The 15,669-nt window shown below is 43.9% G+C and overlaps 1 protein-coding gene across 1 annotated transcript; it reads left to right on the top strand.

Moving 5' to 3' along the window:
- Positions 1–899: 899 nt before the first annotated feature.
- LOC136476033 (elongation factor 1-gamma 2-like) lies at positions 900–6,447 on the top strand. Its single transcript, XM_066473701.1, has 8 exons — positions 900–1,005; positions 1,226–1,268; positions 4,213–4,362; positions 4,435–4,495; positions 4,583–4,635; positions 4,737–4,838; positions 4,915–5,416; positions 5,804–6,447. Exons 2-8 carry the CDS (start codon positions 1,260–1,262, stop codon positions 6,181–6,183), a joined length of 1,257 nt encoding a protein of 418 aa, XP_066329798.1. The 5' UTR covers positions 900–1,005; positions 1,226–1,259; the 3' UTR covers positions 6,184–6,447.
- The last annotated feature ends 9,222 nt before the right edge of the window (positions 6,448–15,669 follow it).

The following is a 15,669-nucleotide window of genomic DNA, read 5'->3' on the forward strand; positions in this document are numbered from 1 at the left end:
TTCTGCCGTAGCAAGTTGTAATCATACAGAAAGTTGCCTTCTCTTGAGCTCTGAACCGTTGCTTTCTGTCTACTCTCTGCCAAATCTTCACAAACGAACAAGACGCAGCTTAAAGGGTCACTGAAGTTTTATAAAAAATAATAATACACACAACTGTATGGTGTGTACAAATGAGCAGCGCTATAATATTGATGCTCCAGCATAGCACGCGTCATAGATCAGTTGCTATTCCAGCACAAAGCAGCCTATATATCATATAAACTTTCCCGTCACCAAGCTTGTACGCGAAACCAAACCTAAACTCACACGAAATTGACTATAGCGAAGACCTCGCGAATCCTGATCGTAAGAAGCTGGAACCTGCCAAACCTCAAAGCTTCCAGGGCTCATTTCGTCGAACACGTGGTGAGCGGCACACGTCTCCCGCTTGCTTCCATCAGCCTAACCACTCACAGCATAAGCGCGAGGAGGCGGGGACCCCTTGCCTCCGTCCGCCGGATTCTATGTCGACATGCGTCTCCTCCTCTGCCTCTGCCACCGGGGTGCGCCTAGTGCGGCGCAGAGAGCCAGGCGCGGCAGGGAAATCGCGACTGATCGATCAACGAGCGGAATATTGCTTTGGTTTCATGAGCATTATCTTCATTTTAGGCCCATTACCAAGCCCAGCCCGTAAAACTACTCACTCACGAACGGGCTATTGGATCCAACGGGTAGAGCGGGTACGGGTGCGGTTACATACTACCCGTACCCGCTCACCCGTGGGTAATTTTTAACCGCGTCGACCTATGGGGCTACTCAAATTCAGCCTATGTTAAAAGCTATTGGCCCAAAAAAAAAAATACCCTTCGGAGGCCCAAGCCCAACAATGACACACACATATAGTTGGATGAATCTAAACCCTAGACATATTCACATTGCTCTTCCTTCCTTGAGTCCCCGTCCTCCCATTAGCCGCCGCCACTCCACCGGTCCGTAGTTGCAGCTGCGCTGCACGCCGTCGCCCAGGTTCTCTCACGTCCTCCCCTTCTCCTTGCTAGCCATCGCCCGCCCTGCACGCATGCACTTCCCTCATGCTGTCACTATGTCGTGCGATTTGCCTGCCGGTGCCATTGACTGCCGCTGAACACAGAACCTTAACGAGAGAAATTCGTGTGATTTTCTTGATTTCTATTGTTCGGTGTTTGATGTCACTAATTTTCTTTTTTGTTTTTGTTGCTGTGTGCAGATCTGAGATCGAACGAAGCTAGCTTCTCATCGAGATGGCGCTTGTAAGTGTTTGTTCTAACTAGTACTAGTTGTTTAAGTAGCCTCTTTCTCTTAGATTTTTTATATGCTAGGGGCGTTTAAGTAGCTTGTATTAGCGAGATTATTTTGTTGTAATTTCGACTTGTGGTGTGGCAAGTTATTTTCTGATAAATTGATTTCCATTCATGGGTTTGTGTGGATTCCTACAGCACAGCCTACACCGTGGATATATGTTCTCTCACATTAACATAAGATTTGGTCGCTAAATTATTGTCCATGGATAGATATTGTTGATTACCCTTATCTTGTTGCCTTAGCTGCTTGTTGGTTACATCTCTTCCTTCTCACAGAAGGGTGTGGTCTATTTTGACTTGTTAGAGATTGAATTCATTTAGATCCTTACTGAAGTTAGGAAAATGGCCGCACCTCCCATTTATTCCCATAATCAGATGGTATAATAAGAATGAAGCTGTGAGGTAGTAGACGCCCCCTGTTTCAAAGGTCATTTTCAGAGTGGTTATCTTTAAACATATGGTCGGTCCTTGTTACACTTTTAGGCATTCCATTCTTTTAACATTACTTAATCTCTGATGCTGATTTGCATATTAGTTTTCTTTTAACATGTTTGGTGTATTAATAAGCTAATGAGCATCAAGTCATTCACAATATAATCCTTGCTCTGAGCTTATAATTTTGTGTTAATAAGTTTGGTGTTTTCAATACAAAAAAGCTCATTCAACTTTTCCCTGAGCTGATAAGCACCAAGTGATTGACAATGTAATCCTTGCTGATGCTAAGCAGAATACACTTCAGTTCTGCTTCTTCTGAGCACAAAAGGCTATTCACCTTTACACCACCACCACCACCACAACAACAACAAAGCCTTTAAGTCCCAAACAAGTTGGGGTAGGCTAGAGTTGAAACCCAGCAGAAGCAATCAAGGTTCAGCCACGTGAATAGCTGTTTTCCAAGCACTCCTATCTAAGGCTAAGTCTTTGGGTATATTCCATCCTTTCAAGTCTCCTTTTATTGCCTCTACCCAAGTCAACTTCGGTCTTCCTCTGCCTCTCTTCACGTTACTATCCTAGCTTAGGATTCCACTATGCATCGGTGCCTCTGGAGGTCTCCGTTGGACATGTCCAAACCATCTCAACCGGTGTTGGACAAGTTTTTCTTCAATTGGTGCTACCCCTGATCTATCACGTATATCATCGTTCCGAACTCGATCCCTTCTTGTATGACCGCAAATCCAACCTCTGTAACACGGATACGTCAATGAGGGGCCGTATCGCGTATCGGATACGGATACGCCTCCAATACGTCTCCGATACGTATCCTCCAAGTATCTCATTTTTATTTAATTTTTGGAATATTGAGTACATGACCGGATACGTATCCACCTATGGGATACGGTCTAGCCCAACAAACGCTCCTTATCTCCCTGAGTCCCCGTCGCGACGCCTCACACGGTCGCAACTCGCGCCGTCGCCTGCACACGCGCGCCGCCACCTGCACAGGGGTTGCGCCCCACTCGCCGACCGCCGGCGTCGAGCCTCCACCCCCTCCATGCCATCAATCAACTTCTCCTCCACCTCCGCGCTGATGAGCACCTACCAGTCCGCCATAGCCACGGCCAGCATTGCCGCCTCCTACGCAAGGCATGCACCACCTCCCGCCGGCCGCCGGCAACAAGCCTCCGCCCCGTCCAAGGCATCATTTGACTTCTCCCCTCCTCCAAACTGCCACACTGGGGAGCACCCACCAGTCCGCCATGGCCGCAGCCAGCTCCCTCAATGCAGGGGAGAGATGCAGGGGAGAGGACGATTCAACAACAAAGCAAGCTCCTGGCGACATCCCATGAGTACATCCCCTTCCCCCTTCTTGATCTACTCTGCTGCAGTTCTTGTTGCTTGGTTTTGTTTGTTTCCTCCCTGATTAGTATTGGCCATGCTTGATTGCTTGCATGCAGTAGATGACCTCTCCAAATTTGGGTCCTAGCATCGGGTCTGTGGCCACCGGCCACAACCACAACATACGATAGGGGGGCTCTCTGTTCCTGACTTCTCGTGTTCTAGAATTTTAGTAATTGCGGATTCATCCAGTATGGTTGGACTTGGATCATCTGTGAAAACAAGAAACCTACAAGGTAATCTGGTGATGTATATATCACGTATGATTGCATGTAGAGTACTGAACTAATGATTAATTGATTAGTGATTACTCAAGTTATAGACTTTCAGAATTTTAATTTACATTATTACTTATTTATTAAAAAAATTGTAAAATGTATCCATGTATCGTGTTTTCTGGGAAATTGCCGTATCCGCGTATCCGTATCCTTCCGATACCGAAACACGTATCCGTATCCGTGCTGCATAGAATCCAACGCAACATACGCATTTCCGCGACACTTATCTGTTGAACATGTCGTCTTTTCGTAGGCCAACATTCTGCACCATACAACATAGCAAGTCTAATCGCCGTCCTATAAAACTTGCCTTTTAGCTTCTGTGGTACCCTTTTGTCACATAGGACACCAGATGCTTGGCGCCACTTCATCCACCTTGCTTTGATTCTATGGCTAACATCTTCATTAATATCCCCGTCTCTCTGTAGCATTGATCCTAAATATCGAAATGTATCCTGCTACCTTTTGAATTTATTTTTTCCTAACTTTTATACTAGAGATAGGCATCAATATAAGCATCATTGTTGTTTATATCATATTGTTTTTTTATTGATTACCTTATGTAGATGTGGTCTTCTCCTTATGATTCCACACTGTTATCAGTTTACACCAATCGTCTACTAACTTCAGTTGCGCTAGACTAAAGATTCTGTTTCCTTTTTTTTCTGATTGTCTGTTTGATTCTACAACTTACATTCTGCCGTTTTTTCTGATATATTCCAGACTTTGATATGTTTTGTCGCTATGTAGACATATGACCAACCTTCTGCACTATGTAGGTACTGCATGCTGGCAGTGGTAACAAAAATGCATTCAAAACACTAATTGCCGCGGAATACAGTGGTGTCAAGGTTGAGCTGGCAAAGGACTTTCAAATGGGTGTTTCCAACAAAACTCCACAGTTCCTCAAGATGAACCCTATTGGGAAGGTATGAAAAATTCTGTATATGTTAAGACGGTGATAAAATAGTCCAGGATGTAAATCGGGCACTTCTTTGCAGGTTCCTGTCCTGGAGACACCTGATGGTGCTGTTTTTGAGAGCAATGCAATTGCAAGATATGGTAATTCAAATGTAGCAACCATTGGTTTGTTTAGTCTTCTGTTTGCATTTATTTGATTGGGCACTGAATTCTGTCATCTCCCTGAAGTTACTCGCTTGAAGGCTGACAACCCACTTTATGGATCTTCACTGATTGATTATGTGAGTGATGTTCCATATTCCATTCAAAATCATTTAATATTTTCTTGCATGCAATTTTTTGCTTAGATGTTTCTGTCTGTTTGAACCTGTGCTTGTTTCAGGCCCATATTGAGCAATGGATGGACTTTGCTACGACAGAGGTCGATGCAAACACTGGAAAGTGGTTGTACCCACGTATGGGTTTTTATCCCTATGCTGCTGTGGTATGTATTGCCATGTGGCTTACACTTTTTTCCTCAATAGCTTGATTGTAGTCTTATATTCTCATTTGCCCAACAGACAGAAGAATCGGCCATTGCTGCCTTGAAGAGAGCATTCGGTTCCCTGAACACCCATCTTGCATCAAACACATTCCTTGTTGGGCATTCAGTGACTCTTGCGGATATCGTTCTGACATGCAATCTTTATTTGGGCTTTAGCCGTATCTTGACTAAGAGTTTTACCTCAGAATTCCCTCATGTTGAGAGGTACTTCTGGACCATGGTTAACCAACCAAACTTCAAAAAGATCATTGGAGACGCGAAGCAGACAGAAGCTGTGCCACCTGTTCCAAAGAAGGCTGCTCCAGCCAAAGAGCAGAAGCCTAAGGAAGCCAAAAAGGAGGCCCCAAAAGAGGCCCCGAAGCCCAAGGTAGCTGAGAAACCAGCAGAGGAAGAGGAGGCACCAAAGCCTAAGCCAAAGAATCCCCTTGATTTGCTTCCTCCAAGCAAGATGATTCTTGATGATTGGAAGAGGCTGTACTCTAACACGAAAACCAACTTCCGTGAGGTTGCTATTAAAGGTATGTTTGCTTGTTATCAAATTCCTGTTGAATTTTTTTAACAATGATTATGGTTACATAGTTTTAACAGTGATATGGTTTCTAGTTTTAACAATGATCATGGTTTATAGTTTGAACAATGATTATGGTTTATAGTTTTAACAATGATTATGGTTTATAGTTTTAACAATGATTGTGGTTACATAAGATATTACTAATTAGAAACATAAACTTTAGTAATTTTAAGCAAACATGTGCCTCAAGTTAAATAAGACAGCTGGTCAAGTTAAATAAGACAGCTGGGTTTGGCATATTCTTTTGGTGTTTTAAGCAGTTCCAAAATTTTGTTTTGATATGTTAGTACTGCAATGTACAAGTCAACTGAACTCAACTCCCATGTATTTTCAGGTTTCTGGGACATGTATGACCCAGAGGGCTACTCCCTGTGGTTCTGTGACTACAAGTACAATGATGAGAACACTGTGTCCTTTGTGACCATGAACAAGGTTGGTGGGTTCCTGCAGCGGATGGACCTGTGCCGCAAATATGCCTTTGGCAAGATGCTTGTGGTTGGCTCTGAGCCCCCTTTCAAGGTCAAGGGCCTCTGGCTCTTCCGTGGCTCAGAAATCCCCAAGTTTGTCATGGATGAAGTCTATGACATGGAGCTCTACGAGTGGACCAAGGTTGACCTCTCTGATGAGGCCCAGAAGGAGCGGGTCAATGCCATGATCGAGGACCAGGAGCCCTTTGAGGGCGAGGCCTTGCTGGATGCAAAATGCTTCAAGTGAGCCTCATCTCTTTGGAATGGTGCTGAGGAAAGAGTTTAGGTTTTTGGGTCCAATTCGAAAACAGCCATGAATGTTAATTTTGATATGGGCGTACTGGTTATTTTCTGTGCTATATGTTGAAGAGTTTTTGGCCATGGTAAGGGAAACTGGGGAATGTTGCACTCGCGTGCAATCTCTAGATTATTGCATTGGAATCGTTTATGACATGTGCATACCCTTCTCATAAACGTCACATTTACATATATTTATTCATTTACCGTGAAACTAGTGAATCCAGTGTGCGCTTTTTTTTCTTTTAGTACAGCACAGGCGCCTGGTGATTTATATCTTCCTCGGTGTCAAGTTCCGGGCTTACTTTTACTCTTTGGAGAAAAGAATGTAATCGTAAGGGATACCTGCGAAACGTGAGAACAAGGTAGTTGGCAGAGTTAACAGCAGTTTTTAATTGTTGTCATTATCATTAAACATAGTAAAAGACAGTTTATCATTATCATTAAATAAACAGAGTAAAAGACAAAAGACGGTTAGGACTTCGTTACACAAAGATGCGTTTGGTTGGAGAGCTAGATGTGATGGAATATGGCTCCATCTACTTTGTGAATAAAAAGTTATATGTCCAATGTTTGGCATATTTAACTTTTTACCATTATTATCAATGGCGACTCCTGAGATAGTAGCTTTAGGTTGGCCCTACGTTTTAAACATCGGAGAGAGAAAAACGATACACATTTATCACTTTTGCTCGCGTGGCACGCCAGGTCCGTTGTCCTTCTCGGATCCGAGTCAGCAGGTGTAAGGAAAATAGACCCTAGGTCCATTTACTTTGGATTTTGGTGTTTGATAACCAACACAACTAAATTGGACTAATAAATTTGCAAGTGATTGTTTTGTAGTTCAATAGGGTGCAAGACGTGACTTGGACGAAGGCGATGTAACAGAACCGACCAATTATACGAAATTAAGTAAAAAAATTATCCGCCAGAGCAGACGATTTAGCAAACTTAAGCCCGTATAACCCGGTAGTCCGTGAAATCACGAAGGATTTCAAACCAACTCACATACCAGCCAAGATCGTAATAAGTTTAGCGGTCACCATCACAAATTACATAAAAGTTCGCATCTCAGATACATCAGAGTTTAAACATAGTTATTACAAAACGAGTTCAAATAGAAGTAGCGGAAGTCATTTATTCAAAACCACACACACTCACACGGAGTTCAAATACAGTGTCAGCTAATGATCATCTCCAACAAAAGCATCAGACGAGACGTAAGGAATGACCATGCCCAAGGTCCTAAGCATCATCCATCGTAGGATAAAGGCAGTTGATACAGTAGCACTAATACATCTGCTCATCTGCAACAAGTGGGAATAAAACCCTGAGTACGAGAAGGTACTCAGCTAGACTTACCCGACATAACCAAAAATAATTGACACCGAGGATTATGAAGGGCTTTATAGTAGGGTAGCTGACTCATTTGCAAAAAGAAGCATTTTTAGCATTTCAAGAACCTTTTCAAAAGCATTATTGTCAAGTTAATTATTATTAACATGTCGACTACATTTGCACCTACACTAGAGCAAGCATGTGATTAAGCAAATAATGATAACCAATGATCATTAACAACTTCCATAATGTCATATTCATTATAACTGTCCAAGTGTTCCATCAACATTACTACGATGAAGTCACTCAAGTCAAGTGCTCACTATCCAGGAGCGATGGCGATTCGAATCGATTCCTAACCAGCTGGTGATTTATTCCTTACACAAACTTCACTCACGCGCTAAAGTGAGGTATCGGTCACCGAGTCAACTATCCAGGAATCTCGAGTTTACCAGGAACCACATGTACCCGGGGGCCGACTGACTTCTCTTTGGTCTTATCTTCGCGCCCCCGTGTCCTACCACACCTGCTCCGGCATAGTGCGCTGCGGGCAATCTACTCGGCTCGAATAATCTCCCAGCTTCGCGGTCGAAAGGTACTTTATTCGGCTAGCTAAATGTAAGGCATGCGTTCAATATGACTCGACGCCCAACAACGGTCTGTCCTTAATCGACACAGACGGAAAGCACTACAGTCCAAAACTCTGTAAGTCTCCGTCCGGTCTCAACTTCATTTAACACTTAGTTATACCATGACTACATAGTTATCCAAGCAATCCAGGTAACCACCTATAGCTCGCAGGTGACAGAAAATCATCCGACTTCTACCGGTCTAAGCCAGCTAAGCATTGACTCGACTGCGGATACCAGGGTAACAAGGATATAGTATAACAAAGGTAGACAAGGTATAATGCAGCAACGGTTGCAAACAACTCCTGAACGTAATGCATCAATTAAAGTAAAGCATTTAATTAATAATTGCAAACCGGAGAGAAAATGCTCCGGGGCTTGCCTCTCTCGAAGGAGCTCGGGCGGTGATCGGGGCACTCCGGAAGTTCCTCAACGTCCTCCTCGTCTGCTTCGGTCACTTCCTGCGGCTGCACCTCGAGCTGCTCCTCGGGTATGACGACTGGGCTCTCGGTTTGCGATCCTATATGATGCATGTGCGTAAGTGCTTATGCAAACGGTGCATCGGATGAAATGAACACAATGGATATACTTGAATGCAAGGTAGTCAACATCATCCAAGAACATGTACTACAAGCACATGTCATCTACTGTATTCTTTTCTACTACTAATATGCTAAGTCAACATATCTCATTAAATGCTTCAAAGATACACCAAAGCTTCACTAATTTCTTAATCATGCATAAAGCAACATTTGATTAAACCCTAATTAATACTAGGTTTGAATAGCAACATCTATTTTTATAGCTTAGAAAAATCTTAGAAAATTACCATAGCACAGTACTACCCTAAGTAGTCTACCATCAGATTTTTATGGCATTTGGATAAGTGGAATAGCCTACATAAAAATAACAAGCTATGGCATAATTATGAACATGAAAATACTTTGTATTATGAAAAGTGTCAAACAACAGATTTAGTATTTTTCCTAGGTTCTAAATAGTAAATAATCACTGTACAAAAATTATCACATGCATGTTTTATACAAATTTTGCTCTCTAGCAAAAATAACAAAAATAAGCCATTAAAGGCACTTGAACTACATCTCACAATTTTTCTACAGGACATGCATGGCATATATTTTTTCTAGGAAGTACATTACACAAGAAGAGTAACAAACTTGGAAGCATATTTTTCTGATACACATAGGTTTTACTACATATTTTACAAGATATCAGCAATATCAAGGATTAAATAAAGCTCTACAGAAAGTATCTCAAAAATGACATGCAATAATTCTATCATATAGATCTAGTGACAAGGAACACAACAAAATTTGTTTTAACAAATTTGGAGCCAAAATGAGTATACAAACATTTTCCAAAGTATTTTTCTTCCCAAATAATAAAAGAAAACTGAAATCCATTTTTCCTATTACTATTGGGCCGGCCCGTGGGAACAACTGGCCCGCGGCCACTGTCGGCCTGCGCAAACCGAGCGGAGGGAAGGGCGACGGCCTGGCTCGGGGCTTCAGCCCAAGGCCGACCTGGCCCAGCTCGACCAAGGCGAGACGCTACGCCACGCCGGCGTTCCAGGCGCCACGGCGGTGCGGGCGTTGCCAGCGGGCCGGCGGCCGTTGCCGGCCATGTCCGGGCAAGCAGGCGTGCGCGCGGGGTCTGTAAGAAGGTGACAAACCTGAGCAGGCTACACAAAGGGATGGAGGAGGGACGGGGGAAGCTTTCCACGGCGGGGTCAAACACGGCGGCGCCATGACCGATGGCGGCGAAACGCGCAAGGCCGCTATACCTTGCTCAAATGGTGTCCCTACAGTGAGCACCAGGTGTCGGGGAGCGAGGCGGAGCGATGTGTGCTCGATTGCGGGCAATGGTGGAGCACCGGTGGCCAATTTTGCCGGCAGGGCTGCGGTGGCGATGGCGGCGCGAGCGGAGCTCGGTGCGGGGTAAGGCAGAGAGGCAGCGCGGGAGAGGAAATGAGAAGTGCAGGGAGAAGCGGAGCTGCGGTGGCTTGAAAACGGCGAGGCGCGCTCGCTTGCGGGGGCCACGGAACGCCACCCGGCCGGCGTCGCCGGCATGCGCTCGCCACGCGGCGCGGCGTGCCTGACGCGGTCGGACGCGTACGCGCGTGGGGGAAGAAGGAAGCCAGCGCGGAGGCAGGCCGGGCAAGCGGGCTGGGCCAAAGCGGAGGCACGGCGTGGGGTGGATCATTGGGCCGGCTTCGGCTGGCGGGCCAGAAGTGAGGCGGCGGCCCGTGAAAGGAGAGAAACCATTTTTCAATTTCTATTTTCAAGGAATTTTCAAATATCAGTTTTCAAATACCCTTTTGAGCAAGAAAATGACTTCTTTTGAAAATGGCCTAAAAATAAAAGTTGCTTAGAATTTAATCCTCTACAACTTTGCTTTAGGGACCAACTAAAAATTTTGCATAGATTTTGAATTGGGAAGTAAAAGCTAAATAGGGAGGATTTTTGACCATTTTCAATAAAAATTTCAAATGCATATTTTGTCAAAAGTTCGAATATAAACTTTGCTCCAAAAACTATGCTAAATAATTCTAGATGATTTCCAATTATAGCCAAACATGTTTTACTAACCTAGCAAGCATAATTAGGGCAAAAACAACTCTAAACAAGTGTATGCAATATTCATGTTTCACGAGCATGTTTCATACGTTTTGAAGCATGGTTTCAGTTATTATTTACATGATTAGGCATGGATACTTAGGATGCTTGATGATGCACAATATGCATGATTTGTAGTGCCTAAAGGCTGGCATAACACTGGGGTGTTACAGGCGACGTGATGATCCAATGATCAACACCACAAATAAGACCTTAGGAGCACAAGAGAAGACCCAAGATATCAAGCAAAGTCCAAGCATAAAGATAGGAACCAAGCCGTACGTAAGATCATGAAGAAACGAGCTCACAGAGGTGACCGGACGCTGACGGCAAATCGACCAGACGCGGGACAGCAGCGTCCGATCGAGTACAGAGAGGTTCCAGAGCGGCGAACTTACGACCGGACACGTCTAGTGGCATGTGACCGGACGCTGGTAGCGTTCGATCAGTTGATCGTGGCTCTAACGGTCGAGACGACCGGACACGTCCGGTCAGGACGTGATGAGTATCCGGTTAGTAGCAGAAAAGCGGGATTTTGTCCCCAACGGCTACTTTCTCAGTGGAACTTATAAATACAACCCCCAACTGACCAAATGAGATGAGTGGAGCTGAGAAAATATATCAAAGGTGTTGATACACTATTTTAGTGATCTCTACTTGCATAGTGCTTAGTGTTTCATTAGGTGATTAGCGTAGGTGCTTTGTGAAGTGCTTAGGTTGATTAGACCACCGCTTATATGTTTGCTCTAGGTTTAGGCCTAGTGTTTAGTGAGGTTTGTATACCTCTTACCACTCGGTGCTTGCGAACACCATTATTATACATTGGAGGGGCTTGTAGTCTTGCGAGATCACACCAACCACGTTTGTGGTGTGGCCGCCATCGTGTACCGGAGGAAACAAGGCCTGCGGCGTTTCGGCCGGAAGCTTGATAGTAAAGACGGCAGGGAGCATCTGGGAGAGGCTTGCCGGAAGGCACGTCGGATACCCACTTGCACGTGGGGAAGGCCCGAGGCTATCCACGGAGTTACCCGATCGGGATCTTGGCCCTTACGAGGGATTCCTTGCGAGGGGCTCCAATGAGGACTAGGGGGAAGCTTGCGCGCTTCTCGATACCTTGGTAAAAATACCAGAGTCGTCGATGGGAGTTTGCATATCTCTACCTTGCTCTTTAGCTTCCGCATTTACATTGATTATATTACTCCTTTTGTGGTAGAGATAGCAACACACTAGCAAAACTGTAGTTGCACATTTAGATAGTTTATCTATTGCATAGGTTTTGCTAGAGTTAGAAAAAGAGGCCATAGTTTAATAGTTAGATTTTTAAGTTGCCTAATTCACCCCCCCCCTCCCCTCTTAGGCGTCACGGTCCCCTACAAGTGGTATCAAAGCTGGTTGACTCAATTTGGATATTTGACTTAACCGTCGTTGAGCCGACGCTATTTAGAGTAGTTGGGATAGATACCTCTAGGCCTCCACACTTTGACGACATTAACTTCCTCAACTATAGAGCTAGAATGGCTTGCTACCTTGAGGCGGTTGATTTGAGAGTTTGGAGAATCACTCATGACGGGATAAAACCCATTAAGAATTCCGATAAACCCACAAAGAGTGAAGAAAAGGAAATACATTTCAATGCTAGAGCTAAGAATTGCTTATTTAAATCTTTTAGCATGGATGTGTTTAACTAAGTGTTCACTGTAAATATGGCACATAAAATTTGGTTAAAACTCCAAGAGCTCCATGACGACACATCTAATGTCTGTGAGCAAAAACATTGTCTAGCTAAACAAAATTATGATTTCTTTACAATAAATGATGATGAGCTTGTTCATGATATGTATTCTCGGTTGAATCTAATTATCAATGAGCTTCATTTAATAGGACTAACAAAGCTAGATGATACGGACATCATGAGGAAGATCATCTCCGTGCTACCACAAAAGAAATATACAAGCATCATCACCATCCTTCACAACATGAAGAACTTGAGCATCATGACCCCCGCCATAGTCATTGGCAAGATAGTGGCATTTAAAATGTCACGCAAGATGGGTCAAGAAGAAGCCTCTTCATCAAGCAAAGGCAAAGCTCTCGCATGTAGTGAGAAAAAGAAGATGAAGGGCAAACAAGTTGAGACAAGCTCAAGCTCAAGCTCCTCAAGTGAAGATAAAGAAGAAGATGAGGATGAGGATGATGATGATGATCAATCTTTCTCCTCCACCTCTGACCTTGATGAAGAATTAATCAAACTAATCAACAAGATGGAGAAGATGATCCAAAAGCTCAATGTCAAGAGTGTGCCCATCCAAATTTAAGATCTCATTTTCATCAATCAAAGAAATGAGCAAAGAAAGAGAGGATGCTATAGATATGGTGAGTTGGAGCACTTTGTGGAAGTTTATCCAAATAAGCCCACACCCAAGATAAAGAAAAAGATATGCAAGAACCAAGCCCTCACATCAATAAGGTCATGGGATGATTCTTCAAGTGAAGAAGAACACCATCACTAGAGGCGAGGGCGCAAGCACTCATCATCAAGCTCTTCTCGTGTGTGCCATATGGCATGAGGTAACGAAAGCTCATCCTCTAGTGAGAGTGATAGTGATGATGAAATGCCTTCTTATGATGATATTGTGCAACAAAATCTTAATTATGCTAAAGTTTGCACTAGTCAACAAAAGAAGCTCGAAAAATTAAAAGTAAAGTTAGATAGTTCACAAGAAGCATACAAAACCTTGCTTAAATAATATGAGAACTTTGCTAATATCAATGTTGAACTATCTGCTAAAATTGAGCAACTTGATTCTTGGCATACAAAACCTTTCCTAGGTGTGTTTGCTCCACTTGGTGTATGGTCTGTCTTGTTCTTCTTCCTCCCAGGTCTAGGTGCTGACGTCTTGGTTCTTAGCATAAACATCCCTGAGTAGTACTTCCTAATGTTTTCCATCAAATGCCTAAAGCACTCCCTCTGTTCACTGTTAGGAAAACCCTTGGCCACTGCATCTTCAAGGCCCTTGCAAGCATCAGTGCAGATAGCTAGGTTCTCCATAGGGCCTATGGACTTGCTAAGTTGCTCCATGAACCAGGTCCAGTTCTCCTTGGTCTCTGAGTAAAAAAACAAATACCAAGGGGTACATCTAGTTATGGCCATCCAAAGCTTGAGCTGCAGGTAGGTGGCTGTTCCAAAGCTCATTCAGGGTTGTAGAGTCTATACTGATGTATGGCCTACAGCCATTCCTGAAACCATCAATAGCACCTTTGAAACAGCAAAAAAAATCTCTTGAAGTGAACCTTATCGTCCACAGTCTCTGTGTCTATCTCCAATATACTACCTGGTGATCTCATCTCTACCTCTGCCCTTTGTCTGCCATAGACAACAGTCTGATATGGGATCTCTATTTTATACTTGTCTTGAAGCTTTTCCTGCACTGCCTTTGGACCCATACTTGGCTTCTTGTTCAGTAGGGTATGGCCCTCTCTGCCACCCAAGCCTATGATACCATTTTCCTAAGAACTCTAGCTCTAGAAGCACAATTGTGTATTCCTTCATTTATTTGAATCTGTAACTTCACACCACACAACATCATAAGTAATCCAAGGGCAGCCAAGAGACCCATAGTGACCCCTAAACCTCTGAGTGTCTGAATGAGCAGTAGCAAGTTCAAACTCTTTTACTATGGCATGCTGCCTCACTGCTAGCCTAAAATCATCCATACTAGGGTAACAAACACCAATAGACATGTCAGGATTGTCCCTGACCCACTAAAACATTAGCTCCTCAGGCACATTGGCATCAACTGGAACAACAGATTCACCCATATCCTTTTGCATCTCAGATGTCATGGTAGGGATAGGCACTGCTTCCCTAGTTGCTTCCTCTGCCCTCTCATCTGTAGCCTTAAATCCCATTGCCTCATACACTTTGTCCTCATCAGCAGCTGCATTGGCACAACCATCATCATTGTCATCTGGTAGTATGGTCAGATTGGCCCAATCAATTGGCTCAGCTACATCAGCAGCCATAGAGGGAGGAGGAGGAGTACTGTAGGTATCACCAGTGCCCTCTACATTCTTAGGGGTAGCATTAGAAGCTCTGTCACCTCTATTACCATGAATTTCACTACCTTCACCAGTTGTCACACCAGAAACACACCTTCTACCAGAACTAGCATTAATACACTCTCCATGTGTTGCTGACCACATCAACTACAAGAAAAAGCAACCCTGTCAGCCCATCTGTCCTTTATTAGCTGCTGAAAATGCTCATCCCTTCTGACTTTCCATTTAGAACCACTGTCAGTGTCAAGAACCCAAACTGCTAGAGTTTGTGATGGACCTCAAATGATCTTTGTGGCCATCTCCTCATGAAATTTCTCTAGACTATACTGTAAGTTTCTATCCACCCATAGTTCATGCTCTTGATCAGCCATTTCTACTAGCCCATACTGCCCATCAGCGATAAACTTGGGAAACTTAACAACTAATCTAAACGCGTTGCCAGGATCAATCCTAATAGGATGCAGCCACAAAAAATAAATCAACAAGTTAGACAACATCCTACACGGCACAGTTCGTGCACAACATCTACCATTTCGAATGCAATGAGATGGAGTGATTGATCTTACCAAATGGGATAGCCGGTCCAATCCATTGTTTGAGGAACTAGGGAATAGATCATCGGGAGATGGACAAAAACCGAATCAAATCGACGAACCCTAATCCTAATCCCCAAATCAAGGCAACAATGCAGACCGCGGACAGGGTTCCAAGCAGGCACATACCTTTACACCATCGCCAAAGTGCTCGGGGAGGACATGTCTCGTGGTGGGGGGG

This window comes from Miscanthus floridulus, chromosome 8 (assembly GCF_019320115.1).
Source record: "Miscanthus floridulus cultivar M001 chromosome 8, ASM1932011v1, whole genome shotgun sequence".
NCBI lineage: Eukaryota > Viridiplantae > Streptophyta > Magnoliopsida > Poales > Poaceae > Miscanthus > Miscanthus floridulus.